Source organism: Lynx rufus, unplaced genomic scaffold (genome assembly GCF_022079265.1).
Source record: "Lynx rufus isolate CCGP_SWC_20201006 ecotype Redwood Valley unplaced genomic scaffold, mLynRuf1.p SCAF_17, whole genome shotgun sequence".
Classification (NCBI taxonomy): Eukaryota; Metazoa; Chordata; class Mammalia; order Carnivora; family Felidae; genus Lynx; species Lynx rufus.
Genome location: NW_025814831.1, coordinates 16,182,833 through 16,208,956, shown reverse-complemented (window position 1 = coordinate 16,208,956; position 26,124 = coordinate 16,182,833). Strand labels below are relative to the sequence as shown.

The window sequence follows — 26,124 nt, the reverse complement described above, 5'->3', positions numbered from 1 at the left end:
AAACGAAATGTTCTATCGTGAACACACAATACAAAAGAAGTACATATGTTCATATGTAATGTAAAGTAGAATGCAGAAGTACAGAAACTGTGGCTGGTGACATAAAAATGACATGCACAAAGAACTTTTCAAATTACCGCAGAAATTTTGGTTTTGAACCTTTTTCATGTACTTTTTTGGGTGTCCATAAGTAATAAATAGAGTTCAACTTGAAGTATTTAACATTTGAAAAGCTTCTCTTAGGGACCATTTTATTTTTTTTTTAATTTTTAAAAATTTTATTTATTTACTTTTTCTTAGGACCATTTTAAAGAATAATAGCAGGCTTGGCTTTTCTTCCAAGTCAGTTTTGTTGGTGAACTTCATTTGGTGTTACCACCTGACAGCTTTAATTGTAATCCAAACAACAAACAGGTAATTTTGATCTACATAAGCCTCTGTAACAATTAAGCATATCTTAATTTTTTCAAGTAATTTATATAATTACTGTTTAAATAAAGCTATACAACTTATGAAATTATACAAGTTAAACAAATAAAGTTTTGGTAAAGCAGTTGTTTATGTAGCAGAAATCCGGTAATTAAGATGCTGCTCATTTCAGTGATACTTATTTCAAAGGGGAAAAGCGTGGAAAACTGTTAACACCAAGCAACACAGCTCATTAATGGTAAATATGAAAGATGATAAAAATACATAATTAGGTCTCGTAAAATATAGCAAAGAGAGGGGATTACCTGGAACCTCTTTTCAGCAGCAGATGAAAAAGGGAAAAGATTACAACACAAATTTGAATTTAAAACACTAGTAAAAATACTTCTGTACTAAATATTTTTACAAGTTTAATGCAGACCATACTGCATGTATTAAAGGCCTATTGTTATTTATTAGAAAAGCTCCAGTTACTCCATGAATGGCAGGAAAATCAGAAGGAAGTGAAAACAGAAAAATGGGCATTGAACACGTTCTGTGTTGTAAATATTAAAGCTTACCATTCATATTTTTCTACAGTGTACTCTGAATTTCAAACAAAACACTGATGCTTATTTTTGTTCTTAAGAATGGGCACTAAAATGTTAACCAACTTAAAAGGCTGGTAGCACTGGGGATGCTATTAAGGAAATTGTCTAAGGAGGTGAAGTAGGTCCTCCTGACCCAAGGGGGTGTCCCAGTCAGCCAGTCCAAACCAGCGGGCAATGTGAGTTACTCAAGATCATGCTAGATTTAGGATTTTTCTAGTAAAGGAGATAACTTTAAAAAAAATCCCTTTAATAATATAATCACCAAAACAGAACTGAAAGAGATCACAAAAGTCATCTCATCCATCCTCCTACTGAAACCAGGGAGTCTTCACATGTCTAGAACATCTCTTTGTAGCACCGATGACAAATGGTCATCTAAACTCTGCATGGAAACTGCTCATGAAAGGAAGGTCACTTCTCCCTTCCATTAACACCCAAGACAACAACTGTATCTCCACTTAGCTTTGTTTTGAAACAAGTAACTTCCACTGTAAACTGTCAGCGTCCCTTTAAAATGCAGAGATCAGTCCTGAATAAGTTACTTCAGATCTGAGGCTAGATCTGAATGTTTTATTTCTGCTAAGATAGTGTGGGGCTTTGTAGAAGTTACATCACACTCTAGACTTCTATCTTTGCCCTCACTTTTTTTTTTTTTTAATTAGAGCATGAGCAGGGGAAAGAGAGCCTGAGTTGGGGAGAAGGGCAGAGGAGGGGGGAGAGAGGGGGGGAGAGAGAGGGAAGAAGAGAGAGAGAGGGAAGGAGGGAGGAGGGAGAGGGAGGGAGGCTGACTCTTAAGTAGGCTCCATGGTTAGTGTGGAGCCTGATGCAGGGCTCTATCTTATGACCCTAGGACTGTGACCTGAGCCAAAATCAAGAGTCAGACATTCAATGGACTGAGCCACCCAGGTGCCCCCCACGCATCACTCATTTAAAACAAATAATGAATTTTTGCTGTCTACCAAATAAGTTAAGGAGTGCCTAATACCTGAGTTTCTGCACAATCTGGTCTCAAATCTATTTTTTTCATCCTTATCTCCCAGCATTTTCCTAATGGTACCTTTTTTTTACTTCTAAAATAGACTGGCTTTTTCCACACGGTCCTGTTTCAGAAACTGCCTGAAGACATTTTCATCTCACTAAAAGGGAGTTGTAAAAGTGTTCCAGAGAGTCCTTTTGTGCACATACCATTTTATTAAACATACAAATATCATCACTGCCCTATGTTAATATTTTTCAATGAATGTATAAATATACATTAAACAAAACTAACAGGTCTATAAATTGAATAGTCTGTCACTGATAAATATGTGTGGTTAACTATTTTTATGAGCCTCCGACACTTACAGAGAAACAAACTATCTGCACTTTGTGAATAGTCATGTGTAAAACCAAATGACCATCAAGAAGAACCTCAGCAACACCCACATACTACACATACAAATGCAATTTTTCTGTAGGATTTATTTCACTTTATAATTTTCTTGACAAATGTAGTTCAATGTTTTATAGGGAAAAAATCAATACCTGAAAATACTATAAAGATCAAAACAGAACAAAGAATAAATAATGGAATATAATATTTTATTTAATAAAACACTTACCTTACTACCCCCTGCCTTTGAAAGGAGCAAGAGGAAAAAAAGAAACACTGATGATGAATAATTGATGGAAACTGATGATTAAAAGGTAGCAGTTAAGTAAACAGAAGAAAGGGAAACATCAATACAATTCTAAAGAAACACAAAAATGCCTAAATTTTATGCTACACTGTTCGGAACATTTTTGTTAAAAAATATTGTAAATTTGACTGATGACTACTTTAAATACACAAGTTTTGCTACAAAAAGAAAAACATAAAATTATTACAGTCATTTAGGAAAAAAGGCCCTGTAAAAGTATGGACCAAGTAGAGTAGTTATCAACTGTCATCAGAAACATTTTCTTAAGTGGATACTTGACAAGTATTTGTTTTAACTGTTTATAGTTAAATGTTTTCTTATTTGATAACAATAATATATTTTATTTAAAATACAAAAACAATTATATAGACATTATCTCACAAATATATACAAAATTGGCAAAAGAAATGTCTTCCTTTTTTCTCCTTTGATTCTCTCATTTTATGAAAACGAAGGCTCCTAACTAGGAGTCATTTCTGTCTTTGGCCTTGGCATTTTCAAAAGAATTCAGCAGAGTTGAAATTATAAAACAAACTGAGAACAAATGCAAAACAATTCAAAAATAATTTTGAAAAATTTAGCTGTAAAAAAAATAAGCTAACAGCAAAGATTATGAAGTGTCAAATATTTTTTTTCATTTTTTAAAAAGTATATTTATTTTGAGAGACAGCATGAACAGGGGAGGGACAGAGAGAGAGAGAGAGGACAGGGAGAGAAAGAATCCCAAGCAGATGCCTCACTGTCAACGCAGAGCCTGATGCGGGGCTCTATCTAATTGTGAGATCATGACAGTCAAAATCAAGAGTTGGATGCTTGACCCACTGAGCCACCAGGCGCCCATCAAGCATTTTTCATGAGGAGTAAAATCCTTACATCTGTCAGAACTTGGGTCACTTTATTAATAAAGGAGGAATTTTAAGTGTTTTACTGTGAACGATGGGCTACATCATTAAAATTAGGTCACATTTTCTAATAGACCTAATTTATCTGATAAATGATAGTATTTTTATTAAAAATCAATATAATAAATAAAAAAGATTTATGGGAAGGTCTAGAGTTCCTTCCTCCTTGTAGTACACTCTTTACTTTTCATTACCTGTAAAATACAATTTCAGAAATATTAAACACTATACTGCACAAATCCTCACTAGGAACATCTACATTTGCACAATTCTATGTATTTCTCTAATTAATGGATTATATAGGTATTGTTCATTGCTTTGTGGATATTTAGTTTCAGGGAGTGTTTTAGTACTAACCAGGTATCTTCCTCAGGTGATTCTATATTTCATTCCCAGGGAGGGGTGGTGAAGACTTACTACCTAAATTCTTTATATACATTATTTTTCATTTTATAAAATACTCTAGGGGCGCCTGGGTGGCTCAGTCGGTTAAGCATCCAACTTCAGCTCAGGTCAGGATCTCACAGTCCAGTCTGTGAGTTTGAGCCCTGCATCAGGCTCTGTGCTGACAGCTCAGAGCCTAGAGCCTGCTTCAGATTCTGTCTCCTTCTCTCTCTGCCCCTCCCTTGCTCATGCTCTGTCTCTCTCTGTCTCAAAAGTAAATACAAACATTTAAAAAAATTTTTAAATACTTTATAAGTTAGTGATTTTTTAAAAAAAAATTTAATGTTTATTTATTTTTGAGAGAGACAGAGCACGAGCGAGGGAGGTGCAGGGAGGGAGGGAGACACAGAATATGAAGCAGGTTCCAGGCTCCCAGCTGTCAGCACAGAGCTCCATCAGGGGCTCGAACACATGAACCATGAGATCATGACCTGAGCCGACGTCGAACGCTCAACCAACTCAGTCACCCAGAAGCCCCAAACCTATCTCTAATTTAATACTGTGCCTCTTTATATGTGATGCCAAAATGGATACTCACCATGTTGTCCCCCTATCCATAAGGGACGCCAATGCAATTATCTGAGAATTCATCAGCAAATGGGCACCTGGAAAAGCTGCTGTGGAGGCATGACTGAACACCTCCCAAGAACTTCGGCGGGAACTTTGCGGCTCGTCAGTTCAGAGATCTCTAGCTCCCCCCTCTCCATCAGTAACATGCCCCTCATCCTCCCATCCTTCTCCCTGAACATCAGCTGCAGTGCAAGCTCAAACCCTTCTGCCAATGCTTTCTGGTCATTTCTATCCAGCTGAGCCCCAGGGGCCTTCAGCACTACCCTCACTGACTAGACATTTACTCGAATTTTCTACAAATTCTGTCCAATGTGAGTGAACTCCCTTGTCATTTTAACTTCTCCCTCAAATATTCTTACCAACTTCTCATAACAGTCTTCCTCAACACAGTTTTCGACAGAAGACGTCACTGCTATTCCCACCTCCTACTCCTCCTTGGTTCCTCACTGCAGTTTCTGGATAATTTTTCCTTTATCATTTCTTAAAAACTTCACTTTTGAAATCCATGTCATTCGTTGATCCATATACCTCTTCACAGTTCTCCATATTCCCTAATGATTATTATGTTCACAATCCCTCTCTTGACCTGTCCTCCAACTCAGAGACTTTATTAAAAAATTCTCTCTCCTCATAAAATTGCTGTGTGCACAGCCTTTATTTTTGGTTTGCTGCTTCCAGACTAAGACCAGTAATTCCCATTCTCTAATGGGACGCTACTTCCACTTGCCTTCTGGAAATTTTTTAATTTTTTTTTTAACACTAAAAAAATTTTTTAATGTTTACTTTTGAGACAGAGACAGACAGAGCACAAGCCGGGGAGGGGCAGAGAGAGAGGGAGACACAGAATCCGAAGCAGGCTCCAGGCTCTGAGCTGTCAGCACAAACCGCGAGATCATGACTTGAGCTGAAGTCGGATGCTTATGCTTAATTGACTGAGCCACCCAGATGCCCCAGAAAAAAATTTTTAAATAATGATTTTCTATCCTTGATTAAAGGTGCATGGATAAAAACGCCTTTTCAAACTTTAATCCTACCTCTGCTCATGTGCTTCCTAAAACATACTTGGTATTGGATTCAATTTTTATTATCTCCTACAATCCCCTCACATATATTAATAGAAGTTAGCAAATAATATTCTTTTAATCATATAGACTTTATATATTCCCTACACTATTGGCAAGAGACAGTGACATCACTAAAAAGTATTTAAGAACAAATATATTTTCTAAGAGGTGCTGGGAGCTGTAAAATGCAAGAGTACCACTGTTACTTAGTTTTTGCAAAAATTCAAACAGTAAATTCAATTTTTTACAAAATTTTTTAATGTTTATTTATTTTTGAGAGACAGAGAGAGACAGAGTGTGAGCAGAGGAGGGGCAGAGAGAGGGAGGGAGACCCAGAATCCGAAGCAGGCTCCAGGCTCTGAGCTGTCAGCAGAGCCTGACGTGGGACTTAAGCTCATGAGCCGTGAGATCATGACCTGAGCCAGTCGGAAGTTGAACCATTTGAGCCACCCAGGTGCCCCTAAATTCAATTTTCAAAACCAATATATTTTTCTTCATCTAGTTTTAAATTTGACTGTTACCTCTCATCAACTGAGGGTTCCTTCTGTTGCAAATGAGGCTTGACTCCAAACATTGGGCGGATATTTGTTGATAAGGCTCTAATGGTGTAACTGATTTCATTCTCTCTTGTAACATCACTATCATAACCTGCCATCAAAACATAAGAATTATTCTCTAAGTTACAACTGAGGAGCTCTATTATGATCTTATAAATTGGATTCAAGGATGTTCAACAGTATAAAATAAGTTAAATAAACTGTGTTATAGTCAAATTATGAAATAATATACAGCCAATAAAAAATGATGTAGAATTTTTAATGATACGTAACAAATGTTTTTGAAATATTACTAAGAGATAATATTAGCCTACAAAACATAAATTCAATATAATATCATTTTTGTTAAAAAACAGAATGCCTCAACATGTTAACAAAAGTTACCTCTGAGTGGTCAAATTATGGATACTGTGTTTATTTTTTTTTGCAAAATGTATTTTCTAACTTTTCTATAATGAGCTGGTCTTATTTGTATATCAGGAAAAGATGAAAATCATTTGAAAATACTAAGTTCAATACTACAAAATTTACTTTAGTACTTACTTGAAGTAGCATTATCTTTCATTTGTAGATAAAGAATATATTTAAGCCATCAATACATGCCAGCATGTTATTTTTGAGTTATAAAATCAATTTTGGTGTTAAACAGATGACAAACACTAAAACCACAATTATTCTAACATTATTATTACTTGTTTAACTGCTGTAGTTTAAATCCGTGGTGCTAAATTGTTTCTATACTTTTGTTAAAATATTTAAAAATGACATACCCCCATCTTCTTCAGAATCTGTATCAGATTCTTCACTATCACAAGGTCTTTTTTCTCGATAGCCCTCCATTTCATTTGTCCAAACCATTAAAGACATATCTGCACCTCCTAAGGTAACCAACATGCTGTCATCGTAGGTCCAGCGAACATTTGTGACATGTGTACTATGGGCCACATACCTCTTAAACTTTCCAAATTTTCCCTAAAGATGAAAACAAAAATGTTATTACCTGAAAATGGTCAGTTATAATTTTGAATTTATTTCTTAATATATGATTGGAAATTAATCATCACAAAGTCATCTTGTAAAAAAAAAAAACAGAAAATACTGAAATTCACTAGAATAAAAAATGACAATTTCCAAACCTGTTGACAACAGGATAAAACTAGTAGTCCCACACATTGTTAGTACTACGGGCACAACTGTTTTGAAAATCAACTTGGTATTGTGCATTAAAAGCATAAGAATGTCCTGACCTTTGACTCACCAATCCCCCCACTTCCAGGGGTCTATGCTAAGAAAATTCTACATGTGCAAAAAATTTTCACCACAGTACCCACAGCAGTGAAAAAATGTAAATACCTTAAATGTTCAATAAATAGCTAACTACAGTAGATATCTATGGAAAAGTACATATCTGTTCAAAAAAATGGCTCTGCAGACATATAATTGCTGGAAACAGACACAATAACTGAAAAGGATATAAATGCTTATGTACAGCATGGCCATATTAACAAAAAGTAATTATCAACCCTTTTGGAATATACTCATGTAAATATCTTTCATCTCAATTCATTAGTGTTTTTGTTTATAAGCAGTACCCACAAAAATATATTTTTTATTTTAAAAATCAAGAAAAACAGAAGTAATAGACACTGACAACTTTTAAATCTAGACCACTAGCATAACGCTAACAAATTAAGTAAGTAAATTTCAGATCAATGTATTATAAGCAAGTTTTAGATGGACATCTTCTCAAAGGTATTAAAATAATAAGTGTCTTAAAATATAGTGATAGCTAAAACAGTGAATTCTTTGGAAAAGACTCCTAATAAATGCTAGCTCAAATAGAAGGGGGGATCTGTCACCGAAACACTGCAAGAAGATACTTTCTCTAAGATTTTGTGGTTCTTGTTATACAGAAGTGAAGCAGGAATCCATAGATGATTATCCTAGAACCTATGCTTAAGGCATCTATACCATCTAGAATGTTAGAAGTGAAGTTTCTGACCAATAAATGCCTTATTATATTAACATGAGCAGTTACTTAAGACCACCAATATCATAAGATTTCAGTGCCCTATTTCAAATTTATGTTTATGTTTAGGTTATACTATGTAAGTGATCCTTGAACAACATGGGTTTGAAGTGCATAGAGCCACTTATATGCAAATACTTTTCAATAAACACAGTACAGTCCTATAAATGTTTTCTCTTCCTTATTATTTTTGTAATAACATTTTCTTTTCTCTAGCTTACTTTATTGTAAGAATATAGTATATAATACACATAACATACAAAATATGTGTTAATTGACTTTATGCTATCAGTAAGGCCTCAAGTCAACAGTAGGTGATTAGTAAAGTTTTGGGGGAGTCAAAGGTTGTATGTGGACTTTTGACTGTATGGGGGTTGGCACCCCAACCCCCACGTTGTTCAAGGGCCAAATGTGCATCTGAATTAGTAACAATTAAGAATTAATGCATCTGGGCTTGATATATGAATTTTATTTTTATGCCAAGTGAAAGCCTAATGTTTTCCAGTAGTTTGAAAAGAGGAGAAAGCAATAAGAGAATTCAATCTTCACACAGCACTGGCATATAGCACTCCAAAGGTTCTGTACAATCTAGTTTTAGCAACATAACATCATTCATTACATTGAATCAGGTCTATTTTAATTTTATAGGTATTTTATAGTATCTTGTATCTAATAGTTAAAACATTTTGAACTTTAAAGCTATAAATATAGTTTGTATTTACTGTTAATGGTATATATTTAACCAAAAGAATACTAAAATTATTTAATATTAGGGATAAAAGAAATGTTTTTTCTTTTTTTAAAAAAATTTTTTTTTTCAACGTTTTTATTTATTTTTGGGACAGAGAGAGACAGAGCATGAACGGGGGAGGGGCAGAGAGAGAGGGAGACACAGAATCGGAAACACGCTCCAGGCTCCGAGCCATCAGCCCAGAGCCCGACGCGGGGCTCGAACTCACAGACCGTGAGATCGTGACCTGGCTGAAGTCGGACGCTTAACCGACTGCGCCACCCAGGCGCCCCAAGAAATGTTTTTTCTAAAAGGGATATTTATATTACTCGATATTGAGAAACACCGTACAATATAACTTAAGGTATGAAATCATAAATTATAATACTAATTCTAAGTAAAAGCTATACAGGTGCCTGGGTGGACTCAGTAGGTTAAGCATCCAACTCTTGATTTTGGCTCAGGTCATGATCCCAGGGTTTATGGGATCGAGCCCCAGGTCGGGCTCTGCACTGACAGCATACAGCCTGCTTGGGATTCTCTCTCTCTCTGCCCTTCCCCAACTCAAATGTGTGTGCACTCTCTTTCCCAAAATAAGTAAACATTTTTTAAAATAATTTTTTCAATGTTTATATTGATTTTTGAGACAGTGAGAAACAGAGCATGAGCGGGGAGGGGCAGAAAGAGACGGAGACACAGAACCTGAAGCAGGCTCCAGGCTCTGAGCTGTCAGCATAGCACCTGACGTGGGGCTCGAACTCGTCAGCCATGGAATCATGACCTGAGCCGAAGTCTGATGCTCAACCGACTGAGCCACCCAGGCACCTCATAAGTAAACATTTTTTAAAAAGCTATAAATATGATGTCAAAAATAGGATTCTAAACTTTTCATATTACATATATAATACTCATTACAACAATGAAATACTATGAAAGCACACGACCTTAACCATTTTTATAATTAAGATCATTATGCAAGTTAAAGAAAAACACATACTTTAGCAGGATATCTAAATAACTTCACAAATCCCAAATCATCCCCAGTAGCTAGGACCATTTTGTCACTGGTGAGGCAAGAGGCAGTTATATCTGTGACTTCTCCAATTACCGGCCAAATTCCTTCACAGCATAAACCAAGCACACTTGTCCATGATGCCCAACAAATTTTTTCTACCTAAAAAGGAAAAAAAGGCTGTAACTTTGTAATATCTAAACCTTAAAAATTAACAACAAAAATCTGAGTGTTTCTTTATAATTATATATATCACAAGTAAAATTAAAATTTTAACAAAAATAGTTATATTATTAGTTTTCTTGTTTTTTGTACCTTCCCAAGGCCACTTGTCCCTGCAGAAAAATTTTAACATAACATTATTCAACATGTACTTATTATACACCTGTATGTTTTACATGTTGAGAATTCAGTGATAATAAGACAGTTTCTGCTCTTAGAATAATCAAGTAGTTTATACCTCATGTCTAAATTTCTAATACTTTAGAGGCATGTTTTCCAATTAATCATTCCTGGAAATTAAGAACTTTACTGACAGACCTTCTCTTTATTAAGCCACTTTAGTATTAAATGTGTTTAGCCTCTCTTCTTCAGCCCTGTCAAAAAATTATGCTAATACCATCAGTCACAAAACCAAACACAGGGTGCCTGGGTGGCTCAGTTGGTTAAGCATCTGGTCTTGGTTTCAGCTCAGGTCATGATATCACCATTCGTGGGATCAAGACTGCATCTAGCTCCATGCTGATGGCACAAAGCCTGCTTGGGTTCTCTCTCTCTCTCTCTCTGCCCCTCCACTACTCTCGCTGTCTCTCAAAATAAATAAATAAACTTAAAAAAAAAAGATCATTGAAGAAAAAAAGCCAAACACATTCTTTTCCTTTTTTCTTTTTCTTTAAATTTGCCAACAAACATCTTAGGCATGTGGGTTCCAAAAGATTTGATAGACATGCAATACTCCCACCTAAGATAGCGTGTCTATGTTTGCTTCTCTTTGAGAAAAGCAACTGAAGCACAGCTAGACATAAAAGTATTTATTCCTTTTCTTAATACAGCACCTCTTCTTCTACTCATCTAATAGTCTAGGCCAGTAAAATAAACTCACGGAAAGAACATCCGTGATTTGAATAATTTGAGAACAGGCTTCATATGTAAACAATAAAAGTCAGGCATCAGTTTTCTAACCACCTAGTCATATTCACAACATTGCAAACACTATTATTTTCCTACCTCCACACTGGGAATGGTTTGTTTTTTCCCTCTGGGAGCTTCAAAGAATAATTGTTCTTTAGCACCAGTGTTGACCTGTAAAAGCTTTCCTTAAAAATAAATAAATATATGAATAAATAAATAAATAAATAAATAAATAAAATAAACATACATAAAATATAAATATATATATATGTAGTCAGGATGTTTAACTTTTTAAAATATTTTCTTTCATGGTTTATTATGACATTTAAATTGTTTTATAATCATATACGTAAAACTGCATAGAATTAATCCTATTTAAAAGCATTCAGTGAACATTACCACCTTTCTCTCATTAAGTTCCTTCTTTTAAAAAAATTCCAGTGTAATTAACATACCCTGTTACAGCAGTTTCAGGTGTACAATACAGGGACTCAAGAGTTCCATATATTACTCATTGCTCATCATGAGAAGTATACTGTTAATCCCCTTCACCTATTTTACCCATTCCCCCACCCACTTCCCCTCAGTTTGTTCTCCATAGTTAAGAGTCTGTTTTTTGGTCTCTTTTTTTCCCCTTTGTTCATTTGTTTTGTTGTTTAAATTCCACATATAAGTGAAATCGTAGGATATTTGTCTTTCTCTGACGATACCACTTAGCATTACACACTCTAGTAGATCCATTCATGTTGTGGCAAATGGCAAGCTTTCACTCTCTTTTATGGCTAATATTCCATTGTATATATACCACATCTTCTTTATCATCTATTGATGGACACTTGGGCTGCTCCCATAATTTGGGTATTAAAAATAATGATGCAATAACCACAGGAGTGCACATATCTTTTTGAATTATTGTTTTCATATTCTTTGGGTAAATACCCAGTAGTGGAATTACTGGATCATATGGTAATTGTTTTTAATTTTTTGAGGAACTTCCATAGTGTTTTCCACAGTGGCTGCACCAGTTTGCATTCCCACCAACGGTGCATGAGTGTTACTTTTCCTCCACATCCTCGCCAACACTTGTTTCTTGTGTTTTTGATTTTAGTCATTCTGACAGGTGTGACATGATATCTCATTGTGGTTTTGATTTGCAGTTCCCTATGATGAGTGATATTGAGCATCTTTTCATGTGTCTGTTGACCCTTTGTATTTCTTCTTTGGAGAAATGTCTGTTCATGTCTTCTGCGCATTTTTAAAAGTCTTGTTAATGTTATTTATTTTTGAGAGAGAGCATGTGAAAGTGGGGGGGGGGTGCAGAGAGAGAGGGAGACAGAGGATCCAAAGCAGACATTGCACTGAAAAAAGACAGCCCGATGTGGGGCTTGAACTTACAAACTATGAAATCATGACCTGAGCCAAAGTCAGATGCTTAACTGACTGAGCCATCCAGGCGCCCCTGTCTTTTGACCATTTTTAATAGATTATTTTTTTGGTGTTGAGATGTGTATTCTTTTTTTTTATTATTTTTTTAACGTTTATTTATTATTGAGAGACAGAGACAGAGCGTGAGCAGGGAAGGGCAGAGAGAGAGGGAGACACAGAATCTGAAGCAGGCTCCAGGCTCCGAGCTGTCAGCACAGAGCACGATGCGGGGCTTGAACTCACAAACTGCAAGATCACGACCTCCGCCAAAGTTGGACACTTAACCAACTGAGCCACCCAAGCACCTTGAGATGTGTATTCTTTGTATTTTTTTAATACTAGCCCTTTATCAGATATATCATTTGCAAATATCTTCTCCTATTCAATAGGGGGTCTTTTAGTTTTGTTGGTTGTTTCCTTTGCTGCGCAGAACCTTTTTATTTTGAAGCTGTCCCAATAGTTTATTTTTGATTTTGTTTCCCTTGCCTCAGGAGGCCTATCTAGAAAAATGTTGCTATGGCCAATGTCAGAGAAATTACTGCCTGTGCTCTCTTCTAGGATTTTTAGTTTCAGGTTTCACATTTAGATCTTTAATCCACTTTGACTTTATTTTTGTGTATGGTTATAAGAAAATGGTCCAGTTTCATTCTTCTGCATGTAGCTGTCCAGTTTTCCCAACACCATTTGTTGAAGAGACTGTCTTGTTCCCACTGCATATTCTTGCCTCTTTTGTTGAAGATTAATTGGCCATATAATCACGGGTTTATTCTGAGCTCTTTATCCTATTCCATTGATCCATGTGTCTGTTTTTGTTCTAGAACCATACTGGTTTGATTACTACAGCTTTGTAGTATATCTTGAAATCTGGGATTGTGATACCTCCAGCTTTGTTCTTTTTCAAGACTGCTTTGGCTACTTGGGGTCCTTTGTGGTTCCATACAAATTTTACTATTATTTGGTTCTAGGTTAGCGAAAATGCTGTTGGTATTGCGATAGGAATTGTGTTGAATCTGTAGACTACTTAGGGTAGTACGGACATTTTAACAGTATGTGTTCTTCCAATCTGTGAGTATGGAATATCTTTCCATGTGTTTGTGTCATTCTAATTTTTTTTTCTTTAATACTTATTTATATTGAGAGAGAGAGAGAGAGACAGAGAGAGAGAGAGCGTGAGCATGGGGGAGGGACAGAGAGAGAGAAAGAGAATCCCAAGCAGGCTCCATGCTATCAGCACAGAGCCCGATGCAGGGCTCGATTCCATGACCCATGGAGACCATGATCTGAGCCAAAATCAAGAGTCAGATGTTTAACTGACTGAGCTACCCAGATGCCCCCTTAATTTCTTTCATTATAGTTTTCAGAGTACAGGTCTTTCACCTGCTTGGTTAAATTTATATCTAGGTATTTTTTTTTAGATTTTATTTTTAAGTAATTTCTACACCCAACACTGGGCTCAAACTTACAACCCTGAGATCAAGAGTCACATGCTCTAACGACTGAGTCAGCCAGGCACCCTGGTATTTTATTACTTTGGGGTGCAGCTGTAAATGGGATTATTTTCTTAATTTCTCCTTCTGCTCCTTCATTATTAGTGTATAGAAATGCAACAGATTTCTGTATATTGATTTTGTATCCTATGACCTTACTGAAATTCATTTATCAGTTCTAGCAGTTTTTTGGTGGAGTTTTAGGGTTTTCCATATATAGTATCATGTCATCTGCAAAGAGTGAATGTTTTACTTTTTCCTTACCAGTTTGGGTGTTTTATTTCTTTTTCTTGTCTCACTGCTGTGGCTAGGACTTACAAGTCCTACGTCGAATAAAAGTGGTAAGAATGGACATCCCGGTCTTGTTCCTGACCTTATGGGGAAAACTCTCAATTTTTCACCATTAATTATGATGTTAGCTGTGGGGTTTTCATATATAGTCTTTATTATGTTGAGGTATATCCCCTCCAAACCTTTGTTGAAAGTTTTTATTATGAACGGATGTTGGGGGCACAAAACCTTCTTGGGATTCTCTCTCTCCCTCTCTCTCTGCCCCTCCCCCATGCTCATGCTGTCTCTCTCAAAATAAATAAACTTAAAAAATATATTGTTGGATTTGGTTTGCTAATATTTTGTTGAGTATTATCGCATCTATATTCATCAGAGATATTGGCCTGCAGTTCTCTTTTTTTGTGGTATCTTTATCTGGTTTTGGTATCAAGGTAATGCTGGCCTCATAAAACAAATTTGGAAGCTTTCTTTCCTCTTCTATTTTTTAGAAAAATTTGAGAAAAATAGATATTAACTCTTCTTTAAGTGTTTGGTAGAATTCGCCTGTGAAGCCATCTGATCCTAAACTGTTGTTTGTTGAGAATTTTTGGATAAGTGGTACAATTTCATTGCTGGTCATCAGTCTGTTCAAATATTTTTTTTTCAATATCTGAAGTTTATTGTCAAATTGGTTTCCATACAACACCTAGTGCTCATCCCAAAAGGTGCCCTCCTCAATACCCATCACCCACCCTCCCCTCCCTCCCACCCCCCATCAACCCTCAGTTTGTTCTCAGTTTTTAAGAGTCTCTTATGCTTTGGCTCTCTTCTACTCTAACCTCTTCTTTTTTTCCCCTTCCCCTCCCCCATGGGTTTCTGTTAAGTTTCTCAGGATCCACATAAGAGTGAAACCATATGGTATCTGTCTTTCTCTGTATGGCTTATTTCACTTAGCATCACACTCTCCAGTTCCATCCATGTTGCTACAAAGGGCCATATTTCATGCTTTCTCATTGCCACGTAGTACTCCATTGTGTATATAAACCACAATTTCTTTATCCATTCATCAGTTGATGGACATTTAGGCTCTTTCCATCATTTGGCTATTGTTGAGAGTGCTGCTATAAACATTGGGGTACAAGTGCCCCTATGCATCAGTACTCCTGTATCCCTTGGGTAAATTCCTAGCAGTGCTATTGCTGGGTCATAGGGTAGGTCTATTTTTAATTTTTTGAGGAACCTCCACACTGTTTTCCAGAGTGGCTGCACCAATTTGCATTCCCACCAACAGTGCAAGAGGGTTCCCGTTTCTCCACATCCTCGCCAGCACCTATAGTCTCCTGATTTGTTCATTTTGGCCACTCTGACTGGCGTGAGGTGATATCTGAGTGTGGTTTTGATTTGTATTTCCCTGATGAGGAGCGACGTTGAGCATCTTTTCATGTGCCTGTTGGCCATCCGGATGTCTTCTTTAGAGAAGTGTCTATTCATGTTTTCTGCCCATTTCTTCACTGGATTATTTGTTTTTCGGGTGTGGAGTTTGGTGAGCTCTTTATAGATTTTGGATACTAGCCCTTTGTCCGATACGTCATTTGCAAATATCTTCCCATTCCGTTGGATGCCTTTTAGTTTTGTTGGTTGTTTCCTTTGCTGTGCAGAAGCTTTTTATCTTCATAAGGTCCCAGTAGTTCATTTTTGCTTTTAATTCCCTTGCCTTTGAAGATGTATCAAGTAAGAAATTGCTATGGCTGAGGTCAGAGAGGTCTTTTCCTGCTTTCTCCTCTAGGGTTTTGATGGTTTCCTGTCTCACATTCAGGTCCTTTATCCATTTTGAGTTTATTTTTGTGAATGGTGTGAGAAAGTGGTCTAGTTTCAATCTTCTGCATGTTGCTGTCCAGTTCTCCCAGCACCATTTGTTAAAGAGACTGTCTTTTTTCCACTGGATGTTCTTTCCTGCTTTGTCAAAGATGAGTTGGCCATACGTTTGTGAGTCTAGTTCTGGGGTTTCTATTCTATTCCATTGGTCTATGTGTCTGTTTTTGTGCCAGTACCATGCTGTCTTGATGATTACAGCTTTGTAGTAGAGGCTAAAGTTTGGGATTGTGATGCCTCCTGCTTTGGTCTTCTTCAAAATTACTTTGGCTATTCAGGGCCTTTTGTGGTTCCATATGAATTTTAGGATTGCTTGTTCTAGTTTCGAGAAGAATGCTGGTGCAATTTTGATTGGGATTGCATTGAATGTGTAGATAGCTTTGGGTAGTATTGACATTTTAACAATATTTATTCTTCCAATCCATGAGCACGGAATGTTTTTTCCATTTCTTTGTATCTTCTTCAATTTCTTTCATAAGCTTTCTATAGTTTTCAGCATACAGATCTTGTACATCTTTGGTTAGATTTATTCCTAGGTATTTTATGCTTCTTGGTGCAATTGTGAATGGGATCAGTTTCTTTATTTGTCTTTCTGTTGCTTCATTATTAGTGTATAAGAATGCAACTGATTTCTGTACCTTGATTTTGTATCCTGAAACTTTGCTAAATTCATGTATCAGTTCTAGCAGACTTCTGGTGGAGTCTATCAGATTTTCCATGTATAATATCATGTCATCTGCAAAAAGTGAAAGCTTGACTTCATCTTTGCCAATTTTGATGCCTTTGATTTCCTTTTGTTGTCTGATTGCTGATGCTAGAACTTCCAACACTATGTTAAACAACAGCGGTGAGAGTGGGCATCCCTGTCGTGTTCCTGATCTCAGGGAAAAAGCTCTCAGTTTTTCCCCATTGAGGATGATGTTAGCTGTGGGCTTTTCATAAATGGCTTTTATGATCTTTAGGCATGTTCCTTCTGTCCCGATTTTCTCGAGGGTTTTTATTAAGAAACGTTGCTGAATTTTATCAAAGGCCTTTTCTGCATCGATTGACAGGATCATATGGTTCTTATCTTTTATTAATGTGATGTATCACATTGATTGATTTGCAAATGTTGAACCAGCCCTGCATCCCAGGAATGAGTCCCACTTGATCATGGTGAATATTTCTTTTTATATGCTGTTGAACTCGGTTTGCTAGTATCTTATTGAGAATTTTTGCATCCATATTCATCAGGGATATTGGCCTGTAGTTTTCTTTTTTCACTGGGTCTCTGTCTGGTTTAGGAATCAAAGTAATACTGGCTTCATAGAATGAGTCTGGAAGTTTTCCTTCCCTTTCTATTTTTTGGAATAGCTTGAGAAGGATAGGTATTATCTCTGCTTTAAACGTCTGGTAGAACTCCCCGGGGAAGCCATCTGGTCCTGGACTCTTATTTGTTGGGAGATTTTTGATGACTGATTCAATTTCTTCACTGGTTATGGGTCTGTTCAAGTTTTCTGTTTCCTCCTGATTGAGTTTTGGAAGCGTGTGGGTGTTTAGGAATTTGTCCATTTCTTCCAGCTTGTCCAGTTTGTTGGCATATAATTTTTCATAGTATTCCCTGATAATTGCTTGTATCTCTGAGGGATTGGTTGTAATCATTCCATTTTCATTCATGATTTTATCTATTTGGGTCATCTCCCTTTTCTTTTTGAGAAGCCTGGCTAGAGATTTATCAATTTTGTTTATTTTTTCAAAAAACCAACTCTTGGTTTCGTTGATCTGCTCTACAGTTTTTTTTAGATTCTATATTGTTTATTTCTGCTCTGATCTTTATTATTTCTCTTCTTCTGCTGGGTTTAGGCTGCCTTTGCTGTTCTGCTTCTATTTCCTTTAGGTGTGCTGTTAGATTTTGTATTTGGGATTTTCTTGTTTCTTGAGATAGGCCTGGATTGCAATGTATTTTCCTCTCAGGACTGCCTTCGCTGCATCCCAAAGCGTTTGGATTGTTGTATTTTCATTTTCATTTGTTTCCATATATTTTTTAATTTCTTCTCTAATTGCCTGGTTGACCCATTCATTCTTTAGTAAGGTGTTCTTTAACCTCCATACTTTTGGAGGTTTTCCAGACTTTTTCCTGTGGTTGATTTCAAGCTTCATCCCATTGTGGTCTGAAAGTATGCATGGTATGATGTCAATTCTTGTATACTTATGAAGGGCTGTTTTGTGATCCAGTATGTGATCTATCTTGGAGAATGTTCCATGTGCACTCGAGAAGAAAGTATATTCTGTTGCTTTGGGATGCAGAGTTCTAACTATATCTGTCAAGTCCATCTGATCCAATGTATCATTCAGGGCCCTTGTTTCTTTATTGACCATGTGTCTAGATGATCTATCCATTTCTGTAAGTGGGGTGTTAAAGTCCCCTGCAATTACCACATTCTTATCAATAAGGTTGCTTATGTTTATGAGTAATTGTTTTATATATTTGGGGGCTCCTGTATTCGGTGCATAGACATTTATAATTGTTAGCTCTTCCTGATGGATAGACCCTGTGATTATTATATAATGCCCTTTTCATCTCTTGTTACAGACTTTGATTTAAAGTCTAGTTTGTCTGATATAAGTATGGCTACTCCAGCTTTCTTTTGACTTCCAGTGGCATGATAAATAGTTCTCCATCCCCTCACTCTCAATCTGAAGGTGTCCTCAGGTCTAAAATGAGTGTCTTGTAGACAGCAAATAGATGGGTCTTGTTTTTTTATACATTCTGATACCCTATGTCTTTTGGTTGGCTCATTTAGTCCATTTACATTCAGTGTTATTACAGAAAGATATGGGTTTAGAGTCATTGTGATGTCCGTAGGTTTCATGCTTGTAGCGATGTCTCTGGTACTTTGTCTCACAGGATCCCCCTTAGGATCTCTTGTAGGGCTGGTTTAGTGGTGACGAATTCCTTCAGTTTTTGTTTGTTTGGGAAGACCTTTATCTCTCCTTCTATTCTAAATGACAGACTTGCTGGATAAAGGATTCTCGGCTGCATATTTTTTCTGTTCATCACATTGAAGATCTCCTGACATTCCTTTCTGGCTTGCCAAGTTTCAGTAGAGAAATCAGTCATGAGTCTTATAGGTCTCCCTTTATATGTTAGAGCACGTTTATCTCTAGCTGCTTTCAGAATTTTCTCTTTATCCTTGTATTTTGCCAGTTTCACTATGATATGTCGTGCAGAAGATCGATTCAAGTTACGTCTGAAGGGAGTTCTCTGTGCCTCTTGGATTTCAATGCCTTTTTCCTTCCCCAGATCAGTGAAGTTCTCAGCTATTATTTCTTCAAGTACACCTTCAGCACCTTTCCCTCTCTCTTCCTCCTCTGGAATACCCATTATGCGTAGATTATTTCTCTTTAGTGCATCACTTAGTTCTCTAATTTTCCCCTTGTACTCCTGGATTTTTTTATCTCTTTTTCTCAGCTTCTTCTTTTTCCATAATTTTATCTTCTAGTTCACCTATTCTTTCCTCTGCCTCTTCAATCCGAGCCGTAGTTGTCTCCATTTTATTTTGCAGTTCATTGATCGCATTTTTTAGCTCCTCCTGGCTGTTCCTTAGTCCCTTGATCTCTGTAGCAAAAGATTCTCTGCTGTCCTTTATACTGTTTTCAAGCCCAGCAATTAATTTTATGACTATTATTCTAAATTCACTTTCTGTTATATTGTTTAAATCCTTTTTGATCAGTTTGTTAGCTGTCGTTATTTCCTGGAGATTCTTTTGAGGGGAATTCTTCCGTTTCATCATTTTGGATAGTCCCTGGAGTGGTGCAGGACTGTGGGGCACTTCCCCTGTGCTGTCTTGAATAACTTGCGTTGGTGGGTGGGGACGCAGTCAGACCTGATGTCTGCCCCCAGCCCACAGCTGGGGCCACAGTCAGACTGGTGTGTGCCTTCTCTTCCCCTCTCCTAGGGGCGGGATTCACTGTGGGGTGGTGTGGCCGTCCGGGTTACTTGCACATTGGCAGGCTTGTGGTGCTGGGGATCTGGCATATTAGCTGGGGTGGATTGGCAAGGTTTACAGGGGCGGGAGGGAAAGGCTCAGCTCGCTTTTCCTTTGGAGATCCGCGTCGGGAGGGACCTGCGGCACAGGGAGGGAGTCAGACCCGCCGGAGGGATGGATCTGCAGAAGCACAGCGTTGGGTGTTTGCGCGGTGCAAGCAAGTTCCGTGATGGGAACCGGTTCCCTTTGGGATTTTGGCTGGGGGATGGGTGAGGGAGATGGCGCTGGCGAGCGCCTTTGTTCCCCGCCAAGCTGAGCTCTGTCGTCGGGAGGCTCAACAACTCTCCCTCCCGTTGTCCTCCAGCCCTCTCACTCTCGCTCTCCGAGCAGAGCTGTTAGCTTATAACCTTCCAGATGTCAAGTCCCGCTTGCTGTCGGAACACACTCTGTCTGGCCCCTCCACTTTTGCAAGCCAGACTCGGGGGCTCTGCTTGGCCAGTGGGCCGCCCCTCTGCCCCGGCTCCCTCCCCCCATTCCATGGAGCACGCACCGCCTCTCCGCCCTTCCCACCCTCTTCTGTGGGCCTCTCGTCTGCCTTGGCTCCGGAGACTCCGTTCTGCTAGTCTTCTGGCGGTTTTCTGGGTTATTTAGGCAGGTGTAGATGGAATCTAAGTGATCAGGAGGATGTGCGGTGAGCCCAGCGTCCTCCTACGCCACCATCTTCCCAGGATTCCTCCAAATTTTCTATTTCTTCCTGTTTCAGTTTTTTTTAAATTTTTTTTAACATTTATTTATTATTGAGAGACAGAGAGACACAGAGAGTGAGCAGGGGAGGGGTAGAGAGAGGGGAGACACAGAATCCGAAGTAGGCTCCAGGCTCTGAGCTGTCAGCACAGAGCCCGACGCGGGGCTTGAACTCACAAACTGTGAGATCATGACCTGAGCCTAAGTTGGTCCCTTAATCAACTGAGCCACCCAGGCGCCCCCCTGTTTCAGTTTCGATAGGTTGTATGTTTCTAGGAATTTATCCTTTTCTTCTAGGTTGTCTTATTATTTGTTTGGCATATTATTTTTCATACTATTCTCTTACAAGTCTTTTATTTCTGTGGTGTTGGTAATTTCTCCTCTTTTGTTTCTGAGTTTTTTTTTTTCTCCCTTAATAAATCTTGCTGGAGGTTTATCAGTTTTATTGATCTTTTCAAAGAACCAGCTCCTGGTTTCATTGATCTGTTCCATCGTTTCTTTAGTTTCTATTTTGTTTATTTCAGCTCTAATCTTTGTTTTTTTCTTCCTTCTGCTGGATTTGGGTTTTGTCGGTTCTTTTTCTCTTTTAGGTAGGGTTAGGTTGTTTGAGATTTTTCTTGCTCCAGGCCTGTTTTGCTATAAACTTCTCTCTTAGAACTGCTTTTACTGCATACCAAAGATTTTGGATTGTTCTGTTTTCATTTTCATTGGTCTCCAAGTATTTTTTTTCTTTCTTCTTTCATTTCTTGGTTGACCCAATCATTATTTTCAGTTGATGAGACTTGTTTTGTGCCTAATATGTGATCTATTCTGAAGACTATTTAATGTGCACTTGAAAAGAATGTGTATTCTGTTTTAGGATGGAATGTTCTAAATGTATCTGTTAAATCCTTCTGGTCCAGTGTTATTCGAAGTCACTGTTTCTTTGTTGATTTTCTGTTTGGATGTATCCACAAATAAAGTGGGGTGTTAAAGTCCCCTACTGTTATCTTATTACTATCGATTACCTCTTTTATATGCATTTAACTACTGTATGTATTTAGGTACTCCCATGTTGGGTGCATAAATATTTACAGTTGCTCTATCTTCTCGTTGGATTGTTCCTTTTTAAGCATACCCTGTCTTTCTTCGTCTCTTGTTACCGTCTTTGTTTTAAAGTCTATTTTGTCCAATGTAAGTATTGGCTACCCTGGCTCCCTTTTTACTTTCATTTGCATGAGAAATGGTTTTCCATTCCTTCACTTGCAATCTGCAGGTGTACTAAGGTCTGAAATGAGTCTCTTATAGGAAGCATATAGAGAGGTCTTATTTTTTTTTTATCCATTCTGTCACTCTAGGTCTTCTGATGAGAGTGTTTAGTCCATTTACATTCAAAGTAATTACTGATAGGTATGTACTTATTGCCATTTTGTTACTTGTTTATGGTCGATTTTGTAGTTCTTCTCTATTCTTTTCTGCCCTTGCTCTCTTCTCTCATGGTTTGCTGGCTTTCTTTAGTGATATATGTAGATTCCCTTCTCTTTATTTTTTTCATATCTACTACTGGGTTTTGATTTGGTATTACCATTAGGTTTGTATATAACACCTTATGCTTCTAGCACTCTATCTTAAGTTGATGGATGCTTAAGTTTGAATCCATTCTTTACTCTTCTCCCCACTTTACTCTTCTCCCCATTTTAGGTACGTGGTGTCATACTTGACTTCCTTTTATTTGTAAATCCCTTGACTGATTTTTGTAAATATGCTTAATTTTACTGCTTTTGTGCTTCCTACTTTTCTTACTCTTACTTATGATCTTTTCTTTCCACTCAGAACATCCCCTTTAATAATTCTTACAGGGCTGGCTTAATGATAATGAATTCCTTTAGCCTTTGCTTGTCTGGGAAACTCTCCTACGCTGAGGTGCAGCCTTGCTGGATACAGTATTCTTGGCTGCAGGTTTTTTTTTCTTTCAGCACTCTAAATATATCATGCCAATCCCTTCTAGTCTGCAAAGTGTCTGCTAAAAATCTGGTGATAGCCTTATGGGGTTTTTCTGGTATATAACTGTCTTCTGTTGCTGCCCTTAAAATTCTTTGTCACTCCTTTTTGTCATTTTAATTACTATGTGTCTTGGTGTGAACCTCTTTGGGTTGGTTTTGTTGGGGGTTCTCTGCACATCCTGGATATGGATTTCTGTTTCCTTTCCCAGATTCGAGAAGTTTACAGTTATTATTTCTTCAAATAAATGTTATACCACTCTTTCTTTCTCTTCTCCTTTGGGATCCCTATAACGCAAATGTTATTACACTTGATGGTGTCACTAAGTTCCCTAAGTCTATTTTCATTTATTATTTTTTGTCTCTCCTGTTCAGATTGATTGCTTTCCATTATTCTGTCCTATGGGTCACTAATCCATGCTTCTGCTTCCTCTACTGTACTATTTATTCCATCTAGTGTATTTTCAATTTCAGTTATTGAGTTCTTCATCTCTGATTGGTTTTTTATGTTTTCTATCTCTTTATTAAGGGTCTCATTGAGATCATCTAGTCTTTTCTCCAGTGTAGCGAGTATCTTTATGACCATTACTTTAAATTCTCTATCAGCCATGCTCATTATCTCCGTTTCATTTAGCTCTCTTGTTGTGATTTTGTCCCCTTCTTTCACTTGGGACATATCCCTCTCTTCTCATTTGTCTAACTCTCTATGTCTATTTCCACATGTTAGGAAAGTCAGCCACACCTCCTGCTCTTGAAAGTAGTGGTCTTAGGGGCACCTGGGTGGCCCAATCGTTTAAACACACAACTCTTAATTTTGGCTCAGGTCATGATCCCAGGATCATGGGACTGAGCCCCATGTCAGACTCCGTGCTGAGCGTGGAGCCTGCTTGGATTCTCTTTCTCTCCCTCTGCCCTTTTTCTGGTCGCATGCTCTGAAAGAAAGAAAAAAGAAAAGAAAAGAGAAGAAAAAAGAAAAGAAAGAGAGGTGGCCTTGTGAAAAAGAGGTCCTGTGGTGCTCTGCAGTGCAATGTCCATTTACTTCGGGAGCATCTCCTGTGTGTGTTGCCTGTGCCCTGCTATGGTTGCTGAGCAGCTTTTGCCCTCAATCCAGTCATCTGCAATGGCTCTCTTTGCTGACTATGGGCAGGGTTTATCCCTGTGTTCTTAGTGGACCAGTCTAGGGCCACCTTGGGCTTAAGTTGAGTCAGACCAGGTATTTGCCAGAGATGTAGTGGCACCAAACTACAGGGAACTTTCCCTGTGTTGTCCCCTGAGAAGCTTTCATTGGTGGGCAGGGCTTGCAGTCAGATGAGATGCCTGTACCCATCCCACTCGTGTGTGTTGTTATCTTCTCTCCCCAAGAACTGCGAGATCATGACCTGAGCCAAAGTTGGATGCTTAATCTACTGAGCCACACAGGTGCCCCTGCCCCTCCAGGGCTGATTTTTAAAGTTCCAGGTGTTAAACCCTGCTGACTAAGAATGTGCGGAATTCAACCCCTCTGGTTTTCAAAGCCAAATGTTTTGTCTTTCCCCTGTGGGCTCCCCAGCGTGAGAGTCTGTTTCTCTCCCCTCTTCATGTTCACAGTGTCCCTCCCTCCTGCAGACAGTCCCATGGGTCCCTTTAGCTCCCAACGGCATCTCCACCCTTCCTACCCTCTTCACATGAACTCTTCTTGACATTCAGCTTTGGAGAATCTGGTCTGCCAGTCTTTGGGTCATTTTCTGGGTTATTTACCCTGATGTGGGTGTTACCTAGTTGTATCTGAGACAAGGTGAGTCTAGCATTCTCCTACTCTGCCATCTTCCTTGGAATGAGGATGTTTAACTTTCATGGGAAAAATTAAGCTTAAACATGAAAACCATTTTCCTCCACAACCACATAATGAATTCATAAATTATTTAATTTTTGTGTATGTATATACATAAAAACTATTTCTGTTATCATGCATATAAAAAACCCCTAGATAGAAATTTGAGAACTTTTTTTTAAAGCATTTTGTTTAATTATATTTGGAAAAACTTTAATACTAGATTTATATAAATGAAGACATGAAACAAAAATCATTAAAAATGGAGCATTTAAAACACTTAGCATTTATCCAAATTATTTAACACTGCCATATGCAATGCGTTCTGCTGAAAAAACAAAGACACTCATTAAATTATGTATGTTATACAACCGTGACTGATTTTAAGAAATGTGTTTGATCGAATGATGGGGAAATAACATTAATATCCTCACTAACATATCTATTTTCCAAATTTTCAGTTATTATTTACACTAAGCTTATCTGACAAAAACCAGGACAAACAGGGGTGCCTGGGTGGCTCAGTCAGTTGGGCCTCCAAATCTTGGTTTCAGCTCAGGTCATGCTCTCATGGTTTGTGAGTTTGAGCCCTGCATTGTGGGCTCTGCACTGACAGCACAGAGCCTCCTTGGGATTCATTCTCCCTCTCCCTCTCTCTCTGCTCTTCCCCCACTCTCTCTCTCTCAAAACAGATGAATAAACTTTAAAAAACTATATTAAAAAATAGGACAAATAACTGAAAAGCTTTTTATATAATATTGAAGTTACTTTACAAATTAAAGAATTTATCACTTACCATTCTATCATGTGAATTATGATACTGGAAGTATTGAAAAGTTTTAACTCACAGCATTCACCTTCAGATGTGAAATAAAGTAGTGGAAAATAATTTTGAGAACAATGTGTCTCACAATGATTTTGAACTCATCTGTTGAATCACTTTTTTAAAGTTTCTTTAAAGGAGCTATACTAAATCAAATGAAACTTTTACCAAATAGTAAGTTATTTAAATTCTTACCTCTAATATCCCAATCAACATGGGTTATGTAACTGGTAGCGCCTTTGCATATTCCTACTCTTTTACTACTCATCACATTGTATATATCTATAAAACTGTCATGGGATGCTACCGCAAGATATTTCCCAGAACCTAGAATAGAAACATATTTGCTTGAGATTGTCTCTCTTTAGAAATGTTTTTTTACACTCTACAACTAGACTTAATTTTCTTAACATTTTTTGGGAAGAACACTTAGGTGTTTTGAAAATTATAACAAAATGTGTATAAAATGACAAACAGTAACTATATTTTTCAAGTACATTATGCTTAACAAAAGAAAATGTCCTCTTTAGCATAGTGAGATAGTTCAGTGGATAGAAAAGGCCAAAAAATTATATACAATGTAATCCAATACACTGTATTTAACTAAAA

General features: G+C 37.5%; 1 protein-coding gene across 3 annotated transcripts in view; it reads right to left on the bottom strand.

Annotated features, from left to right (window-relative positions):
• The window catches only part of EML5 (EMAP like 5), a 180,163-nt gene that overhangs the window by 30,019 nt on the left and 124,020 nt on the right, over positions 1 to 26,124 (bottom strand). The window contains exons 23-29 of one of the 3 annotated variants that reach the window (XM_047080248.1): positions 25,711 to 25,842; positions 11,234 to 11,322; positions 9,992 to 10,168; positions 7,006 to 7,207; positions 6,200 to 6,326; positions 2,621 to 2,635; positions 735 to 743 (exon numbers count right to left, since the gene is read on the bottom strand). In XM_047080248.1, the coding sequence (XP_046936204.1) occupies positions 735 to 743; positions 2,621 to 2,635; positions 6,200 to 6,326; positions 7,006 to 7,207; positions 9,992 to 10,168; positions 11,234 to 11,322; positions 25,711 to 25,842 (751 nt within the window). The remainder of the gene's footprint in view (positions 1 to 734; positions 744 to 2,620; positions 2,636 to 6,199; positions 6,327 to 7,005; positions 7,208 to 9,991; positions 10,169 to 11,233; positions 11,323 to 25,710; positions 25,843 to 26,124) is intronic. The other 2 variants (XM_047080247.1, XM_047080249.1) reach the window with 2 other exon arrangements.